Genomic DNA, 21,703 nt, shown 5'->3' on the forward strand with positions numbered 1-21,703 from the left:
TAGTTCGTATTGATGGTGACAAATCAAGAAAATTCCCTAGGAAGAAAGGCGGTAATCTCTAACCCATATTCTTTAACGACCTTTAGATAAAATAATAAAGATATGCAAGTGTTGAACAGAGCTCCTCGATGGTGAGTGTTCATCGGAGGTGAGAGTATCATCTGGAGTGCCCCAGGTGAGAGTATCATATGGAGTGCCCCAGGGAAGTGTGGTAGGTCCGCTGTTGTTTTCTATCTACATAAATCATCTTTTGGATAAGGTGGATAGTAATGTGCGGCTGTTCGCTGATGATCCTGTGGTGTACGGGAAGGTGTCGTCGTTGAGTGACTGTAGGAGGATACAAGATGACTTGGACAGGATCTGTGATTGGTGTAAAGAAAGGCAGCTAACTCTAAATATAGATAAATGTCAATTAATGCAGATGAATAGGAAAAAGAACCCTATAATGTTTGAATACTTCATTAGTAGTGTAGCGCTTGACACAGTCACGTCGATTAAATATTTGGGCGTAACATTGCAGAGCGATATGAAGTGGGACAAGCATGTAATGGCAGTTGTGGGGAAGGCAGATAGTCGTCTTCGGTTCATTGGCAGAATTTTGAGAAGATGTGGTTCATCTGTAAAGGAGACTGCTTATAAAACATTAATACGACCTATTCTTGAGTACTGCTCGAGCGTTTGGGATCCCTATCAGGTCGGATTGAGGGAGGACATAGAAGCAATTCAGAGGCGGGCTGCTAGATTTGTTACTGGTAGGTTTGATCATGACGCGAGTGTTACTGAAATGCTTCAGGAACTCGGGTGGGAGTCTCTAGAGGAAAGGAGGCATTCTTTTCGTGAATCGCTACAGAGGAAAATTACAGAACCAGCATTTCAGGCTGACTGCAGTACAATTTTACTGCCGCCAACTTATATTTCACGGAAAGACCACAACGATAAGAGAGATTAGGGGTCGTACAGAGGAATATAGGCAGTCATTTTTCCCTCGTTCTGTTTGGGAGTGGAACAGCGAGAGAAGATGCTAGTTGTGATACGAGGTACCCTCCACCACCCACCGTATGGTAGATTGCAGACTATGTATGTAGAAGTAGATGTAGCAGAAGAAGCTTCGAATGTGGATAATGAGCTAAAGCTGCTCTATGCTGGAAATATAGCTGTAGTGTAACATCCCATTTCGTTGGGAACTGCCAAGGAGCACTCTTAGGATCTTCCGAAAATGGAAGATATTCATGTGAATTTAGAGAGGAGAACTACACTACTGGTCATTAAAATTGCTACACCACGAAGATGACGGGCTACAGACGCGAAATTTAACCGGCAGGAAGAAGATGCTGTGATATGCAAACGATTAGCTTTTCAGAGCATTTACACAAGGTTGGCGCCGGTGGCGACACCTACAACGTGTTGACATGAGGATAGTTTCCAACCGATTACTCATACACAAACAGCAGTTGACCGGCTTTGCCTGGTGAAACGTTGTTGTGGTGCCTCTTGTAAGGAGGGGAAATGCGTACCATCACGTTTCCGACTTTGATAAAGGTCGGAATGTAGCCTGTCGCGAATGCGGTTTATCGTTTCGCGACATTGCTGCTCGCGTTGGTCGAGATCCAATGACTGTTAGCAGAATATCGAATCGGTGGGTTCAGGAGGGTAATACGGAACGCCTTGCTGGTTCCCAACGGCCTCGTATCACTAGCAGTCGAGATGACAGGCATCTTATCCGCATGGCTGTAACGGATCGTGCAGCCACGTCTCGATCTCTGAGTCAACAGATGAGGACGTTTACAAGACAACATCCGTCTGCACGAACAGTTCGACGACGTTTGCAGCAGCATGGACTATCAGCTCGGAGACCATGGCTGCGCTTACCCTTGACGCTGCATCACAGGCAGGAGCACCTACGATGGTGTACTCAACGACGAACCTGGGTGCACGAATGGCAAAACGTCATTTTTTCGGGTGAATCCAGGTTCTGTTTACAGCACCGTGATGGTCGCATCCGTGTTTGGCGACATCGCGGTGAACGCACATTGGAAACGTGTATTCGTCATCGCCATACTGGCGTATCACCCGGCGTGATGGTATGGGGTGCCATTTGTTACACGTCTCGGTCACCTCTTGTTCGCATTGACGGCACATTGAACAGTGGACGCTACATTTCAGATGTGTTACGACCCGTGGCTCTACCCTTCATTCGTTCCCTGCGAAACTCTACATTTCAGGAGGATAATGCACGATCGCATGTTACGGGTCCTGTACGGGCCTTTCTGGATACAGAAAATGTTTGAATGCTGCTCTGGCCAGCACATTCTCCAGATCTCTCACCAATTGCAAACGTCTGGTCAATGGCGACTGAGCAATTGGCTCATCACAATATGCCAGTCATTACTCTTGATGAACTGTGGTATCGTGTTGAAGCTGCATGGGCAGCTGTACTTGTACACGCCATCCAAGCTCTGTTTGACTCAATGCCCAGGCGGATCAAGGCCGTTATTACGGCCAGAGGTGCTTTTCTGGGAACTGATTTCTCAGGATCTATGCACCCAAATTGCGCGAAAATTTAATCACATGTCAGTTCCAGTGTAATATATTGGTCCAATGAATACCCGTTTATCATCTGCATTTCTTCTTGGTGTAGCAATTTTAATGGCCAGTAGTGTATTATTTTAAGTTAATTGAGCTACAGTAGAGCAAAACGCTGTTGCCACGCTTCCGTTTGTGCAGAGCCAAGAATAAAGGTAGGACCTGTAGCTCCTGTGAGCAAAAATGGCGAATGGAAGACGTCATTTGCCGAGGTGGACGTAGTATCCTGTGCAGCTACCGATGGAAAGTGTTATGGTGGCCCGCCTAGGAATAACCAAAGAGTCTGCATTAGCAACGAACGTTATGTAAAAAGTAATTTAATGGACTTACTCTACTGTATACGGACCAGAGAGAAGGAGGAACCTTATGCTCATTGTAAAGAACATTGTGTTAATGGTTAATCTGACAATATGTGGTTGGAGTGATGGAACTCTGGCTATGATGCTTTACATTGTTTAGGGAGGGAAATAAACTCTTTTTCCAGCTAATTAATGAAATCTTCGGGGAAGAGGATCCGAGAACAGTGAAGAAGATTATTAACTGGAACTGAATAGCAGGATCAGCTCTATAAGATAAATTTACAGGCGACTGTAGTATCCAGAAGATATTAACAAACAAATCGAATCTAAAAAAGAGTCTTGTGCTATTCTGGAAGGATGTATGTATGTGGTAGGTTTGACATCTCCCTCTGGACGCTTGGTACGTGGTGGCTGGCATTCCAAAAAGACTTTAGTGGGTTGTAGTGGAATGGTATGAGGAAACTGAAAAGAAAAGAAGTGATAACGAATAAACACAAAAGAAAAGTAATGTGAGCTTCAAAACATGACAGACAAGAAGAAAAACTCAGTACGCTCTTAAAAAAGTGGACAGTTTTGAAAATCTTCACATCATACTAAGTAACTAATGCGAGTATAGAACAAGAGGTACTTAACAGAACTAAGAAAGAGATAAGTATGAAAATTAAAATGTGTATTTAGATTGCATTTAAGGTACCAGTTACAGTGTATGGTGTGGACAGATCAGCACTACAAAATGAATATGTACGTAGGATTATTGCCACATAAGAGAAGTTTATGAGGAGAGCAGTAGGAAAAACCAGGAAATATGGAGTTAAAAATACAATGACTCGAAAAAAACTGAGCAAAATAAAGCAATGAATGTGTTGGTGGAGGAGCATCAGTTGTTATCAATCATCCCCCATACGGTTCAGACTGGACCCCATCCTATTTTCTTCTGTTCCCAAAACTTATAGAACACCTTTGAGGACTTCACTTTCATAGTGATGAAGTGGTGCAAGCAGAGGTGGTGGAACTTTGTTCATCGACAAGATGACTATGTCGAGAAATATATGTAGACACGAAGAAAAGATATATGGAATGTTAATACAGTTTGTTTTATTTACAAAGCTTTAAAAATCTTCACGTAAGAAATTCTAAGCAATTTCTTTCAGCAAGCCGTCATAATATTATTACATTGTAACGAAAGAACGGCTGAAATAAGCCGACCGGGGTGGCCGAGCGGTTCTAGGAGCTACATTCCGGAACTTCACGACCGCTACGGTCGCAGGTTCGAATCCTGCCTCGGGCATGGATGTGTGTGAGGTCCTTAGGTTAGTTAGGTTTATGTAGTTCTAAGTTCTAGGGGACTGATAACCTCAGAACTTAAGTCCCGTAGTGCTCGGAGCCATTTTTTTGCTGAAATGAATTTGATGAATTTTGGTGTGGAATTAGCCTGACGCCTCAGGAAAGACATAGGTTGTGTGTGTATTGAACTGGGGAGCTAGAAACGACGGAGAGGCTTCGTCCTGCAGTAGCCTACAACAATGGTCCACAACCCCACAACAGGCCACAGCAGTCCACCCACCCCACCGCCGCTCCACACCGAGCCCAGGGTTATTGTGGGGTTCAGTCCCCACTGGACAACCCCACCCCCCCCCCCCCCCCCCATTGTTCAAAGTGCCGTCAATGCGAACAAGAGGTGACCGAGACGTGTAACCAATGGCACCCCATACCATCATGCCGGGTGATAAGCCAGTATGACGATGACGAATACACGTTTCCAATGTGCGTTCACCGCGATGTCGTCAAACACGGATGCGACCATCATGATGCTGTAAACAGAGCCTGGATTCATCCGAAAAAATGACGTTTTGTCATTCGTGCACCCAGGTTCGTCGTTGAGTACACCGTCGCAGGCGCTCCTGTCTGTGAGGCAGCGTTAAGGGTAACCGCAGCCACGGTCTTCGCGCTGATAGTCCATGCTGCTGCAAACGTCGTCGAGCTGTTCGTGCAGATGGTTGTTGTCTTGCAAACGTCACCATCTGTTGACTCAGGGATTGAGACGTAGCTGCAGGATCCGTTACAGCCGTGCGGATAAGATGCCTGTCATCTCGACTGCTGGTGATACGGGGCCGCTGGGATCCAGCACGGCGTTCCGTATTACGTTCCTGAACCCACGGATTCCATATTTTGCTAACAGTCATTGGATCTCGATCAACGCGAGCAGCGATGTCGCGAGACGATAAACCGCAATCACGATGGGCTACAATCCGACCTTCATCAAAGTCGGAAACGTGATGGTACGCATTTCTCGTCCTTACACGAGGCATCCCAACAACGTTTCACCAGGCAACGCCGGCCAACTGCTGTTTGTGTATGAGAACTCGGTTGGAAACTATCCTCATGTCACACGTTGTAGGTGTCGCCACCGGCGCCAACTTTGTGTGAAAGCTCTGAAAAGCTAATCATTTGCATATCACAGCATCTTCCTTCTGTAGCGTCTGTAGCACGTCATCTTCGTGGTGTAGCAATTTTAATGGCCAGTAGTGTAGGATTTTTAAAAAGTTTTATTTCTATGTGCTGCCAGGCAGTGGAGGCCAGTCCAGCCGGTGTGCTGATCGAGTAAGCCATTCGACGGTATTGTTGGCATTATGTCAAACAATCCCAGCCAGAAGGGCTTGCTGTACTGGACATCGTTGACGAAGAGTGAGGTAATGTTTTGTAACTCGGGCGCTTGCTTGCTACCACGAAACTCCCACACCGTGAATTTAACAGGGCTGAGCAACCCGTGCTTGAGCGGTACAGAGAACTAGGAAAATCGCACGTGACAAGCAGAATGAAGCAAACTTACTCATCTCACTCTAGTATGACTCTGACAGAAGGGTAGATATAAGAGTATTTTATTTATTTTTCATTTTGCGTATGGTAATACAGCGACAATATTTTAATTAAGTACAACAATATGTAAACGAAATGTATAAAAAACAATGTGTAAATAGTATATGTGTAAAAAACAACCATTAGCACAAAAGGATAAAGTACAAACACTCAAGACGAAATAACTACACGTTAAAAGCTTGGCAAGTCTGAGTAGAAACTGATTCATATGTTTAAAGCTCAATATCTAGATTGCACAGCCAATCCAAAGGAGAGCGTTTCACATATATAAACTCAGAGACAGGTGCGGCGTATCTTTTTAACGGGCATTCCTCAATAATATGGCGTGCGTTCTGTTCTGGTGCTCCACAGTCACAGGCTGGTGAGTCGCATAGGCCCCACTTGTACTTATATGCATTGCATCTTGCATGGCCCGTTCTGATACGGTTTAATTTAGTCCAGGTGCATCTCTTCAGGTCAATGCCCGGTAATTCCAGAGTAGGATCTTGGATACCTTGTTTATTAATTCCAGAATCATTCCAAAAGTGCCGCCATTGCTCCTTGATGTAAGGTTGATGTTCTTGTGTATTAACCCATATAGGCTTCCGTGACTTCAAGCGGGTCGATGGTATTTCGTTCAAAACATCATGGATTGGTAGATTCTGTGGGTAATCTGAGTCATGAATTTTTGATCACTCTCTTGCTGCTGCTTCTTGCCTTCTCAATTGTGGAGGTGGGATATTGCTTAGAGTATGCATCCAAGGGACTGGGGTGGGTTTAATATTACCCGTTATTGTCCTCATACACTCGTTCAACTGGACGTCGATTTGCTTAGTATGAGTGCTCGAATGCCAGACAGCAGAGCAATATTCGGCAACAGGATATACCAGGGCTATTGCGGCAGTACGTAAGGTGGATGCTTGAGCTCCCGAAGTCGAGCCAGCCAATTTTCTCAGGATGTTGTTGCGACTCTTTAGCTTTTGGCTTACGTTTTCTAGATGTTTTTTGTAAGTCAGGGAGCGGTCTAGTGTTATGCCAAGGTACTTGGGGTTGACGTTGTGTTTCACTCTTTGTTCACAGAAGTTTGCATTCAGTTCCTGGTGGGCGATTTTATTGTTCAAGTGGAAAGCACACACCTCAGTATTGGTTGGATTAGGGCAGAGTCGCCATTTTTTATAATAGGAATTCAACGACTCCAGATCTTCTGTGAGTACGTTCGCTCCTTCCCCAAGTGTTTTACTTTGTACAACTAGTGTCAAATCATCGGCGTAGAGTATAAATAATCGAGATTAGGGGCTCAAAGCAGCCGCTCGTGCTGCCATTCCGTCTGCGTCTTGAACTGGAGAGAATGGTAAGCAATTGAATTTCAGAAAAACCACGATTCACCATTGGTGATGGAAATCGGTTGCCAACTTGCCATTGATTAATTCGTCGAGTTTCGGCATGAGGCACACAATACCTGAGGCGTGGCAGCTGTGAGACTTGGGAAAGTTTCACCAACATGGGGAGATGGCGTCTAGCTGGCCTCTGCCCTCTGACTGACTTCGGCTGCTGGACTGCAGGCTGCCTACGATTCAGCTGTGGGAGGCGCAACCTCGTGGCCTCCTAGCTGCCTGGACATCTTTGGCCAGTGTCCTCGTCTAAGAATGTGGGGTGATGCTGGCATTGCTGCTAGGCATCTGGCATAGGCTATTGCACTTATACGCATGATTGGAGACAACGAGATGTGCGGCTGGTCCTTAGCTGACACAACTCTGAAGGATCTGGGCGGTCCAGGCTTGCTCGAGGAAAGGAGGCGTTCTTTTCGTGAATCGCGGTTGTTAGCATCCGACTTAGTAAATGAATCGACTTCATTTACTTCCGGTACGATGGACGTCGAAAAATTGTGGGCAAATTTTAAACACATTTTAAATCACGCATTGGACACGTACGTGCCGTAAAAGTGGGTTACGGACTGGAAAGACCCCACCGTGGTTTAACAGCGCAATTCGGAGAATACTCAGGAAGCAAAGACAGTTGCACTCGCGGTACAAGAAAGACCGGGAGAATGAGGACAGGCAAAAGTTAGTAGAGGTTAGCGCTGCTGTAAAAAGAGCGATGCGCGAAGCATACAACCACTACCACCGTCATACCTTAGCAAAAGATCTCGCTGAAAACCCAAGGAAATTCTGGTCTTACGTAAAATCGGTAAGCGGGTCGAAGGCTTCCGTCCAGTCACTCACTGATCAGTCTGGCCTGGCAACGGAAGAGAGCAAAACGTATAGCTCAAATTTTAAATTTAGCATTTGATAAATCTTTCACGCAGGAGGATCGTACAAACATACCGCCGTTTGAGTCTCGTACAGATTCCCATATGGAGGACATAGTGATAAACATCCCTGAGGTTGTGAAGCAGCTGAATGGGTTGAAAATAAATAAATCGCCAGGTCCTGATGGGATCCCAATTCGGTTTTACAGAGAGTGCTCTACTGCATTGGCTCCTTACTTAGCTTGCATTTATTGCGAATCTCTTGCCCAACGTAAAGTCCCGAGCGACTCGAAAAAAAGCGCAAGAGACGCCTGTATATACGAAGGGTAGAAGGACGGATCCTCAAAATTACAGACCAATATCCTCAACATCGGTTTGTTGCAGGATTCTCGAACATATTCTCAGTTCGAATATAATGAATTTCCTCGAGACAGAGAAGTTTCTGCCGGCCGAAGTGGACGTGCGGTTCTAGGCACTGCAGTTTGGAACCGCGAGACGGCTACGGTCGCAGGTTCGAATCCTGCCTCGGGCATGGATGTGTGTGATGTCCTTAGGTTAGTTAGGTTTAACTAGTTCTAAGTTCTAGGGGACTAATGACCTCAGAAGTTGATTTCCATAGTGCTCAGAGCCATTTAGAGAAGTTTCTGTCCATGCATCAGCACGGCTTCAGAAAGCATCGCTCCTGCGAAACGCAACTAGCCCTTTTTCCACATGATATCTTGCGAACCATCGATGAAGGGTATCAGACGGATGACATATTCCTTGACTTCCGGAAAGCGTTTGACTCGGTGCCCCACTGCGGACTCCTAACTAAGGTACAAGCATATGGGATTGGTTCCCAAGTATGTGAGAGGCTCGAAGACTTCTTAAATAATAGAACCCAGTACGTTGTCCTCGATGGTGAGTGTTCATCGGAGGTGATGGTACCATCTGGAGTGCCCCAGGGAGGTGTGGTAGGTCCGCTGTTGTTTTCTATCTACATAAATGATCTTTTGGATAGGGTGAATAGCAATGTGCGGCTATTTGCTGATGATCCTGTGGTGTACGGGAAGGTGTCGTCGTTGAGTGACTGTAGGAGGATACAAGATGACTTGGACAGCATTTGTGATTGGTGTAAAGAATGGCAGCTAACTCTAAATATAGATAAATGTAAATTAATGCGGATGAATAGGAAAAAGAATCCCGTAATGTTTGAATACTCCATTAGTAGTGTAGCGCTTGACACAGTCACGTCGATTAAATATTTGGGCGTAACATTGCAGAGCGATATGAAGTGGGACAAGCATTTAATGGCAGTTGTGGGGAAGGCAGATAGTCGTATTCGGTTCATTGGTAGAATTTTGGGAAGATGTGGTTCATGTGTAAAGGAGACTGCTTATAAAACACTAATACGAACTATTCTTGAGTACTGCTCGAGCGTTTGGGACCCCTAACAGGTCGGATTGAGGGAGGACATAGAAGCAATTCGGAGGTGGGCTGCTAGATTTGTTACTGGTAGGTTTGACCATCACGCGAGTGTTACGGAAATGCTTCAGGAACTCGGGTGGGAGTCTCTAGAGGGAAGGAGGCGTTCTTTTCGTGAATTGCTACTGAGGAGATTTATAGAACCAGCATTTGAGGCTGACTGCAGTACAATTTTACTGCCGCCAACTTATATTTCGCGGAAAGACCACAAAGATAAGATAAGAGAGATTAGGGGTCGTACAGAGGCATATAGGCAGTCATTTTTCCCTCATTCTGTTTGGGAGTGGAACAGCGAGAGAAGACGCTAGGTGTGGTACGAGGTACCCTCCGCCACGCACCGTATTCTCGATTGCGGAATATGTATGTAGATGTAGATCTAGTGGTGCACAGGCACTGCAGCAGTTGCTACCACGACTGAGGACAATAGGCGTCACTGGGTGTGACTTAGGCATTGTTGCATTCTGACGTCAGCTGTGTTTACACACACAGTGTGCCTTGAGACCAGCCAGGGTACCCTATAAGGCTGCTTGATCTCGCCCATCATGAGGCATAGTGACCCAGAAAGGCGAGTGCCGAAGGAGCATAAAACACGATTCCTCTGCAAAGGCCAATTGTAGCCAATCAGTGCATATCCAGTTGTGGTATTGCTGTGCAAATTCCAGCCTTCAACATCGAAGAATAGCTGTCAGCATGGTTGCATGAACCAGCTACCTGCTGCTGAGACCCATACGAAGCAACGGTTGCTGATCGGTCATTGAGGAGACACTGTTGGCATCCCCTAGGTTCATCTGGATGGCACTTGCTCAACAGTTGCGTATCTATTCGCCCACACACATCTCCACAGCCGTCATTCAAAAGTCGTGGCTCGCCAATTTCCTTGAACCCAGTTTTGGATAGTGCCATTTTGCCGTGCATGGTATTCTTTAACCGTGGTGGCACGTGAACACTTTACAAACCAAACCATTTCGGAAACATCTCCAACCTCGGCCAAAACGTCAACGGAGATGCCCTTCTGGACATCAGAGAAGCCGGCCTGAGTGGACGAGCGGTCCTAGGCGCTACAGTCTGAAACCGCGCGACCGCTACGGTCGCAGGTTCCAATCTTGCCTTGAGCATATATGTGTGTGATGTCCTTAGGTTGGTTAGGTTTAAGTAGTTCTAAGTTCTAGAGGACTGATGACCTCAGCAGTTAAGTCCCATAGTGCTCAGAGCCATTTGAACCATTTTTGAACATCAGAGAAATCGCTGCATTTCTGCATTACATCAACAACTGCACTGTTTTCCACACAGTCCACCTGACTCCGTTTATTGACCCTTCACTGCTATTTTTGCCATCTGTGAGTGGTTATTGTACATTAACAGCAAATATAGGTGGTGGTCATGTCAGTGTGGCTGGAGCGTGTAGGTCGAACAAGGGATGTTGAATGTATCCAGAGAAGGGCAGCATGAATGTTAACAGGTTCGTTTGGCTTTCAGAGATGCTGGAAGAACTGAACTGACATGTGCTTGAGGATTCAGTTATCCTACAACAGCCAACTTATAACCAGTTCTACGTGTATAATCTTGGAATTAGTAAAAATCCCTACATATCTCTCTCATAGCGACCATAAAATAAGATTAAACTAATTACAGTACGCACAGAGGCATTTAAACAGCAACTCACCGAGTAATGCACAGTATTGATTTAGATACCGAAAATAATGAAAATGCTGAAACGCACCTCTGTTATGGGGTTAAGAGATTTAATATGGGGACAGGCTTCCGCACACACTGGCTAATTAATGAAGTGTGATTGTACCGTACCAACTGTCAATGACCAATGACCTCAGCAGTTTGGTCCCATAGGAACTTACCACCACCAACTGTCAATTTAGAGCTGGTGCGGGACTGTAAATTTCTCTTACATGACCTGCGCTTGGTCTTTTTCGTACTTACTATTTTTCAGTGCACATCGATTTGGCTCGAATCTGGATAGTTATTCGCAGAAGCTAAATTATTAACATTGTTATTACAAACGTTACTCACAACTTTTAAAAGATACAACACTGTGTTTTAGTTTACGACATCTGTAGAGCTGCTCAAATAATGTAGTCTATGCAAAACAGTCATTCCAGAATGAATTTTCACTCTGCACCGGTATGTATGCTGATATGAAACTGAGAGGGGAATGGAGTCAGAAGCAATGGAATCAAAAGACAGAGCACACAGTGGAAATGAAAAATACAGAGAGTGGAGACCATACATAGATTGGGGAGGGGGAGAGGGAGGTTTTGACCCTTCCAGACCTGCGAACTATAACACATAGGTATAGGGGAGGTCGTATTTTGCAGCAAAATTTTAAATACATATGTGTAGGGGTAAAAGTAAGTTGAACCTCCCAGAATTTTTGATCTCCCAAGATATGGTGGAGGCAGTGGCATTGAGAGTGAAAGACAAAAAGAGACAGGGTATGTGGGAGAGGAAGCAGTGGCAGTGGGATACACTGCGAATAAATGGAAGAAAAAGGAGACTGTGGGTAAAAGATACATATAGACAGGGAGATGCTCAGTATGAAAGCGTAACTACAAAGAGAGACTGGGTAAAAGAATTTACAACAAAGTGCGGATTGTTTGTTTACCAAAATATTTGTTAAGCAAGATGAAATCGGTAGTGAGTGAGGTAACTGGTTCCCCACGTTTCTGCTGAAGTCTTTTAAAGAGGAATATTCGCATTTTTTGTGCTCCAGCAGAAGTATTTTTCCAGTGGTAATTGATTACTTATAGCCAAATTGGGTAGGATATAAAATGCAGACTGGTAACAGCTAGAAATGTTTTTGTATAAAGGTGATGTTTGACAACATCTATTACAGGTGTGTTAGCAAGTCTTTTTAAAAGTTTCTCTGGAGTGTAGCCTTATATGGGAGGCCAACGGTTCATATGAATAGAGAAGTAGAAAATACAAGCGTTTGAAATGCGGTGCTACAGAAGATTGCTAAAGATTTGATAGGTAGAAGAGAACGAAGAGGTTCAGTATCGAATTCGAGAAGGAAAGAAATTTATGGCCCAACTTGACTAAAAATGGGTTCAACTGATAATACACATTGTGAGAGATGAATAAATAGCCCACTTGATGGTAGAGAGAAGTGTATGGGACAAAACTTGTAGAAGGAGCCCAAGGTTTGACTGTGGGTGTCAAGTTCAAATGTATATACTTTGCAGTATCTATTTAGAGATGAAGAGGCTTGCACAGGGTAGGGGAGAACTGCATCAAGCCAATATTCAGACTGAAGACTACAATGTCGAGGAGATTTATGGAATGCCTCAGTGGGACACTAACAGAAGAGAGCCGAGCAGATACCCAACAGCTCCACTAGGGATGGCTGCTGAGCTCCTGCCTTCACCCTACGCATCGCACGCTGAGCTTACCTGGAGTAGTTGGCCTGGAGCAGTTCCACAGTGACTGGTGGTGGCAGCTGGCCCGCCAGCACGGCGATGACGTCACACACAGTGGCAAAGTGGTTGGGGTAAGCCTCACTGTACGTGCCCATGCGGTTCAGCAACTCTGGCAGCCAGATGAGGAAGCCGTTGGAACTGCAGGATAGTGCACAGGTGAGAAACGATTCATGCTTGTTTGTAGCTCACACTTTTTACAACTTGCTTTTATGAAGAATAGGTCGATATGAGCAGCCAGTCATGAATTATGAACTCGAAAAAATGAAAATTCTGTAATGAATCTCTTGTTTATTTGGGTGGTACACATCTGTAGTGCTGGTATGCAGTGATATCCCTGCACATTGCAAGTGGAACTGAAACCAAACACAGCAGACTAAATTGCTGAGGCGAGAGGCTATGGTCGATGTATTAAAGTATTCCTAGATGTTTTGTCTTTGACTGTGAGAGATACGTTCAGAGTAAAACAGTGACTAGACTCTTTTACCTCTGAAGAGGTCTCCCGCAGTTAAAGATGAAATGTCAGAGAATATTATACCTTTATACGTGTTATACGTGAATCATGGCCTCTTAGCCTGGAAGTTTCACCAGATAAATATAACTTACTAAATCAGGAGGCACAGTCGCTACTCTGAAAAAGATTCTGGTTCCTAACCTTTATTAAACACCTTGTGTTGTGGTAGCTTAATATTTACTTATGAAACTTCCTGGCAGATTAAAACTGTGTGCCCGACCGAGACTCGAACTCGGGACCTTTGCCTTTCACGGGCAAGTGCTCTACCAACTGAGCTACCCAAGCACGACTCACGCTCCGTCGTCACAGCTCTACTTCTGCCGGTACCTTGTCTCCTACCTTCCAAACTTTACAGCAGCTTGCAGAACTAGCACTCCTGAAAGAAAGGGTATTGCAGAGACATGGCTTAGCCACAGCCTTGGGGATGTGTCCAGAATGAGATTTTCACTCTGCAGCGGAGTGTGTGATCAGAGTCCTGTTGCATATAGGCTGGCCTGAGGAATGTGTGATCAGAGTCCTGTTGCATATAGGCTGGCCAGAGGAATGTGTGATCAGAGTCCTGTTGCATATAGGCTGGCCAGGGGAAAGCATGATCAGAGTCCTGTTGCATATAGGCTGGCCAGAGGAATGCATGATCAGAGTCCTGTTGCATATAGGCTGGCCAGAGGAATGCATGATCAGAGTCCTATTGCATATAGGCTGGCCAGGGGAAAGCATGATCAGAGTCCTGTTGCATATAGGCTGGCCAGGGGAAAGCATGATCAGAGTCCTGTTGCATATAGGCTGGCCAGAGGAATGCATGATCAGAGTCCTGTTGCATATAGGCTGGCCAGAGGAATGCATGATCAGAGTCCTATTGCATATAGGTGGCCAGGGGAAAGCATGATCAGAGTCCTGTTGCATATAGGCTGGCCAGAGGAATGCATGATCAGAGTCCTGTTGCATATAGGCTGGCCAGAGGAATGCATGATCAGAGTCCTATTGCATATAGGCTGGCCAGAGGAATGAATGATCAGAGTCCTATTGCATATAGGCTGGCCAGAGGAATGAATGATCAGAGTCCTATTGCATATAGGCTGGCCAGAGGAATGAATGATCAGAGTCCTATTGCATATAGGCTGGCCAGGGGAAAGCATGATCAGAGTCCTGTTGCATATAGGCTGGCCAGAGGAATGTGTGATCAGAGTCCTGTTGCATATAGGCTGGCCTGAGGAATGTGTGATCAGAGTCCTGTGGCATATAGGCTGGCCAGAGGAATGCGTGATCAGAGTCCTGTTGCATATAGGCTGGCCAGAGGAATGTGTGATCAGAGTCCTGTTGCATATAGGCTGGCCAGGGGAAAGCATGATCAGAGTCCTGTTGCATATAGGCTGGCCAGAGGAATGCATGATCAGAGTCCTGTTGCATATAGGCTGGCCAGAGGAATGCATGATCAGAGTCCTATTGCATATAGGCTGGCCAGGGGAAAGCATAATCAGAGTCCTATTGCATATAGGCTGGCCAGGGGAAAGCATGATCAGAGTCCTGTTGCATATAGGCTGGCCAGAGGAATGCATGATCAGAGTCCTGTTGCATATAGGCTGGCCAGAGGAATGCATGATCAGAGTCCTATTGCATATAGGTGGCCAGGGGAAAGCATGATCAGAGTCCTGTTGCATATAGGCTGGCCAGAGGAATGCATGATCAGAGTCCTGTTGCATATAGGCTGGCCAGGGGAATGCATGATCAGAGTCCTATTGCATATAGGCTGGCCAGAGGAATGAATGATCAGAGTCCTATTGCATATAGGCTGGCCAGAGGAATGAATGATCAGAGTCCTATTGCATATAGGCTGGCCAGGGGAAAGCATGATCAGAGTCCTGTTGCATATAGGCTGGCCAGAGGAATGAATGATCAGAGTCCTATTGCATATAGGCTGGCCAGAGGAATGAATGATCAGAGTCCTATTGCATATAGGCTGGCCAGGGGAAAGCATGATCAGAGTCCTGTTGCATATAGGCTGGCCAGAGGAATGAATGATCAGAGTCCTATTGCATATAGGCTGGCCAGAGGAATGAATGATCAGAGTCCTATTGCATATAGGCTGGCCAGGGAAAGCATGATCAGAGTCCTGTTGCATATAGGCTGGCCAGAGGAATGCGTGATCAGAGTCCTGTGGCATATAGGCTGGCCAGAGGAATGCGTGATCAGAGTCCTGTTGCATATAGGCTGGCCTGAGGAATGTGTGATCAGAGTCCTGTGGCATATAGGCTGGCCAGAGGAATGCGTGATCAGAGTCCTGTTGCATATAGGCTGGCCAGAGGAATGCATGATCAGAGTCCTGTTGCATATAGGCTGGCCAGAGGAATGTGTGATCAGAGTCCTGTTGCATATAGGCTCGCCAGAGGAATGAATGATCAGAGTCCTGTTGCATATAGGCTGGCCAGGGGAAAGCATGATCAGAGTCCTGTTGCATATAGGCTGGCCAGAGGAATGCGTGATCAGAGTCCTGTGGCATATAGGCTGGCCAGAGGAATGCATGATCAGAGTCCTGTTGCATATAGGCTGGCCAGAGGAATGCATGATCAGAGTCCTGTGGCATATAGGCTGGCCAGAGGAATGCGTGATCAGAGTCCTGTTGCATATAGGCTGGCCTGAGGAATGTGTGATCAGAGTCCTGTGGCATATAGGCTGGCCAGAGGAATGCGTGATCAGAGTCCTGTTGCATATAGGCTGGCCAGAGGAATGCATGATCAGAGTCCTGTTGCATATAGGCTGGCCAGAGGAATGCGTGATCAGAGTCCTGTGGCATATAGGCTGGCCAGAGGAATGCATGATCAGAGTCCTGTTGCATATAGGCTGGCCAGAGGAATGTGTGATCAGAGTCCTGTTGCATATAGGCTCGCCAGAGGAATGCATGATCAGAGCCGTGTTGCATATAGGCTGGCCAGAGGAATGTGTGATCGGAGTCCTGCTACCAGACAGCACTTAATGGTTATGATTACACAGCAAGTGACACATTTGCCAGTATTTCTTACTCATCTGATGTTCAGTTGGCCATTGCTGTTGGCATCAATCTGGACCTGTGTCTGTCATCCAGAGCCGTGTGTACAGGTGTGGATGTGTTCCATAGACCACTGTGAAAGCAACGATACGCCACCTATACATTGTGCCCAACATATGCTGCAGCCGATCAATACGTCCATCCATCTTCCTGCAGGCCCACAATGTAATCCTGTTCAGTTCAAATGGATGAAACTGTTCAGTAGGAGTATGTACTCGTCGCCAGTGCATGGCTCTACCCTAGCGTGAATGATGCAAACACTACTCATCTCTAAACATTGGCAGTTACAGCCTGTAGAGTGAAAACAGAAGGGGTCACAGGTAGCCCTTCTGATCGCCGATAACCATGACTAGAGAATCACTAACACTACATTCACTCAGTATCCACATATATCAATGAGCGTGGTCCTTGAGGGTCTTTCATGTACATCTACATTGACACTGCCAGAAGAAAACGCAAGACTCAATCATTTCTTAGTGCCCAGCACACCAGAAGAATGGAGCATCTCGGCCCTACAACTTCCCATCCTGAACTGAACCGTTCATATCATACGGTGAACACTGGATCTGTAAGCACAGGTTCCTGCTAATAGCCCATGTCTACCAGCAACAGTTTTGGACGTTAAACACATATATTCTTGAAACTTCCTGGAAGATTAAAACTGTGTGCCGGGCCGAGACTCGAACTCGGGACCTTTGCCTTTCACGGGCAAGTGCTCTACGAACTGAGCTACCCAAGCACGACTCACGCTCCGTCGTCACAGCTCTACTTCTGCCGGTACCTCGTCTCCTACCTTCCAAACTGTACAGAAGCTTGCAGAACTAGCACTCCTGAAAGAAAGGGTATTGCAGAGACATGGCTTAGCCACAGCCTTGGGGATGTTTCCAGAATGATATTTTCACTCTGCATCGGAGTGTGCGCTGATATGAAACTTCCTGGCAGATTAAAACTGTGTGCCGGGCCAAGACTCGAACTCAGGACCTTTGCCTTTCGCGGGCAAGTGCTCTACCAACAGACCTATCCAAGCACGACTCACGCCCAGTCCTCACACCTCTACTTCTGCCGGTACATATATTCTTGTTGGAGCACAATAATGTCCCCAATCTTTCCAATCTTCAAGTGTCACAGGTATGCATAACAGGGAATACCGTGAAGCGAGCAATAACACTGATGTGACGTATACATACGATTTTCTCTGGCAGCCACACCTTGGCCTTGGAAGGGTCATCGTTTCAGTTCCGAGGAGTTTGTTGAAATGGCTATTGGCTGATACTGTTGCAGTGTTCGCTTTGTGTCAGATTTGCACATGATGTAACGATGCAATCTCACATAACAAAATGGTTCACACTTTGACTCCAATCGACAGGCAAACAGGTTTGCATTTAAACTTAAATCTTCTGACTGTTCCTTCATCATCACAGAACTGAGAAATGTAGCTGATGCGAGAGATTCACCTGAACCAAATTCAGAGCGCTTTGCATCAAAATCTACAGCTGCAGCTGCTGTGAAATGGTTGGAGCAAAGTGTTGAGAGAATTCTTCGGCGCGATCTTTAGGTGCAACATTCCAGTACAGTGATCACACAAGAACTGAATGTCAGCGATTTTTAAATTTGTATGATGTTGAGTCGAGACAATGTTCTGTTTGGAACGAAGGCAGAGACAGACAAATATGCGGTTCCTGGCAGTCTTTTCTATTCTGCATCAGAGTTTCCGTTTTCAGATTGTTGCCTGTGGGCACGAAAATGTGATACTGTTTCTTTTTGCTCCAAAAATACCATTATAATCAAGTAAATATTACCAGAATGAGATTTTCACTCTGCAGCGGAGTGTCCGCTGATATGAAACTTCCTGGCAGATTAAAACTGTGTGCCCGACCGAGACTCGAACTCAGGACCTTTGCCTTTCGCGGGCAAGTGCTCTACCATCTGAGCTACCCCAGGCTGTGGCTAAGCCGTGTCTCCACAATATCCTTTCTTTCAGGAGTGCTAGTTCTGCATGGTTTGCAGGAGAGCTCCTGTAAAGTTTGGAAGGTAGGAGACGAGGTACTGGCAGAAGTAAAGCTGTGAGGACCGGGCGTGAGTCGTGCTTCGGTAGCTCCTCTGGCCAGCCTATATGCAACAGGACTCTGATCATGCTTTCCCCTGGCCAGCCTATATGCAATAGGACTCTGATCATTCATTCCTCTGGCCAGCCTATATGCAATAGGACTCTGATCATTCATTCCTCTGGCCAGCCTATATGCAACAGGACTCTGATCATGCTTTCCCCTGGCCAGCCTATATGCAATAGGACTCTGATCATTCATTCCTCTGGCCAGCCTATATGCAATAGGACTCTGATCATGCATTCCTCTGGCCAGCCTATATGCAACAGGACTCTGATCGTGCTTTCCCCTGGCCAGCCTATATGCAATAGGACTCTGATCATTCATTCCTCTGGCCAGCCTATATGCAATAGGACTCTGATCATGCTTTCCCCTGGCCAGCCTATATGCAATAGGACTCTGATCATGCATTCCTCTGGCGAGCCTATATGCAACAGGACTCTGATCACACATTCCTCTGGCCAGCCTATATGCAACAGGACTCTGATCATGCATTCCTCTGGCCAGCCTATATGCCACAGGACTCTGATCATGCTTTCCCCTGGCCAGCCTATATGCAATAGGACTCTGATCATTCATTCCTCTGGCCAGCCTATATGCAATAGGACTCTGATCATTCATTCCTCTGGCCAGCCTATATGCAACAGGACTCTGATCATGCTTGCCCCTGGCCAGCCTATATGCAATAGGACTCTGATCATTCATTCCTCTGGCCAGCCTATATGCAATAGGACTCTGATCATTCATTCCTCTGGCCAGCCTATATGCAATAGGACTCTGATCATGCATTCCTCTGGCCAGCCTATATGCAACAGGACTCTGATCATGCATTCCTCTGGCCAGCCTATATGCAACAGGACTCTGATCATGCTTTCCCCTGGCCAGCCTATATGCAATAGGACTCTGATCATGCATTCCTCTGGCCAGCCTATATGCAACAGGACTCTGATCATGCATTCCTCTGGCCAGCCTATATGCAACAGGACTCTGATCATGCTTTCCCCTGGCCAGCCTATATGCAATAGGACTCTGATCATTCATTCCTCTGGCCAGCCTATATGCAACAGGACTCTGATCATGCATTCCTCTGGCCAGCCTATATGCAATAGGACTCTGATCATGCATTCCTCTGGCCAGCCTATATGCAACAGGACTCTGATCATGCTTTCCCCTGGCCAGCCTATATGCAATAGGACTCTGATCATTCATTCCTCTGGCCAGCCTATATGCAATAGGACTCTGATCATGCATTCCTCTGGCCAGCCTATATGCAACAGGACTCTGATCATGCATTCCTCTGGCCAGCCTATATGCAACAGGACTCTGATCATGCTTTCCCCTGGCCAGCCTATATGCAATAGGACTCTGATCATGCATTCCTCTGGCCAGCCTATATGCAACAGGACTCTGATCATGCATTCCTCTGGCCAGCCTATATGCAACAGGACTCTGATCATGCATTCCTCTGGCCAGCCTATATGCAATAGGACTCTGATCATGCTTTCCCCTGGCCAGCCTATATGCAACAGGACTCTGATCATGCATTCCTCTGGCCAGCCTATATGCAACAGGACTCTGATCATGCTTTCCCCTGGCCAGCCTATATGCAATAGGACTCTGATCATGCTTTCCCCTGGCCAGCCTATATGCAATAGGACTCTGATCATGCATTCCTCTGGCCAGCCTATATGCAACAGGACTCTGATCATGCATTCCTCTGGCCAGCCTATATGCAACAGGACTCTGATCATGCATTCCTCTGGCCAGCCTATATGCAACAGGACTCTGATCATGCATTCCTCTGGCCAGCCTATATGCAATAGGACTCTGATCATGCATTCCTCTGGCCAGCCTATATGCAACAGGACTCTGATCATGCATTCCTCTGGCCAGCCTATATGCAACAGGACTCTGATCATGCATTCCTCTGGCCAGCCTATATGCAATAGGACTCTGATCATGCTTTCCCCTGGCCAGCCTATATGCAACAGGACTCTGATCATGCATTCCTCTGGCCAGCCTATATGCAACAGGACTCTGATCATGCATTCCTTTGGCCAGCCTATATGCAATAGGACTCTGATCATGCTTTCCCCTGGCCAGCCTATATGCAACAGGACTCTGATCATGCATTCCTCTGGCCAGCCTATATGCAACAGCACTCTGATCATGCATTCCTCTGGCCAGCCTATATGCAATAGGACTCTGATCATGCTTTCCCCTGGCCAGCCTATATGCAACAGGACTCTGATCACACATTCCTCTGGCCAGCCTATATGCAACAGGACTCTGATCATGCTTTCCCCTGGCCAGCCTATATGCAACAGGACTCTGATCACACATTCCTCTGGCCAGCCTATATGCAACAGGACTCTGATCATGCTTTCCCCTGGCCAGCCTATATGCAACAGGACTCTGATCATGCATTCCTCTGGCCAGCCTATATGCAACAGGACTCTGATCATGCATTCCCCTGGCCAGCCTATATGCAATAGGACTCTGATCATGCTTTCCCCTGGCCAGCCTATATGCAATAGGACTCTGATCATGCTTTCCCCTGGCCAGCCTATATGCAACAGGACTCTGATCATGCATTCCTCTGGCCAGCCTATATGCAATAGGACTCTGATCATGCATTCCTCTGGCCAGCCTATATGCACAGGACTCTGATCATGCTTTCCCCTGGCCAGCCTATATGCAACAGGACTCTGATCATTCATTCCTCTGGCCAGCCTATATGCAATAGGACTCTGATCATGCATTCCTCTGGCCAGCCTATATGCAACAGGACTCTGATCATGCATTCCCCTGGCCAGCCTATATGCAATAGGACTCTGATCATTCATTCCTCTGGCCAGCCTATATGCAATAGGACTCTGATCATGCATTCCTCTGGCCAGCCTATATGCAACAGGACTCTGATCATGCATTCCTCTGGCCAGCCTATACGCAATAGGACTCTGATCATGCATTCCTCTGGCCAGCCTATATGCAACAGGACTCTGATCATGCATTCCTCTGGCCAGCCTATATGCAACAGGACTCTGATCATGCTTTCCCCTGGCCAGCCTATATGCAACAGGACTCTGATCATGCATTCCTCTGGCCAGCCTATATGCAATAGGACTCTGATCATGCATTCCTCTGGCCAGCCTATATGCAA

The 21,703-nt window shown here is 46.4% G+C and overlaps 1 protein-coding gene across 1 annotated transcript in view; it reads right to left on the reverse strand.

Moving 5' to 3' along the window:
- The window catches only part of LOC124552343, a 99,621-nt gene that overhangs the window by 10,026 nt on the left and 67,892 nt on the right, over positions 1-21,703 (reverse strand). Inside the window, exon 8 of the mRNA XM_047126612.1 lies at positions 12,855-13,019. Coding sequence (XP_046982568.1) covers positions 12,855-13,019 — 165 coding nt within the window. The remainder of the gene's footprint in view (positions 1-12,854; positions 13,020-21,703) is intronic.

Source organism: Schistocerca americana, chromosome 10 (genome assembly GCF_021461395.2).
Source record: "Schistocerca americana isolate TAMUIC-IGC-003095 chromosome 10, iqSchAmer2.1, whole genome shotgun sequence".
NCBI lineage: Eukaryota > Metazoa > Arthropoda > Insecta > Orthoptera > Acrididae > Schistocerca > Schistocerca americana.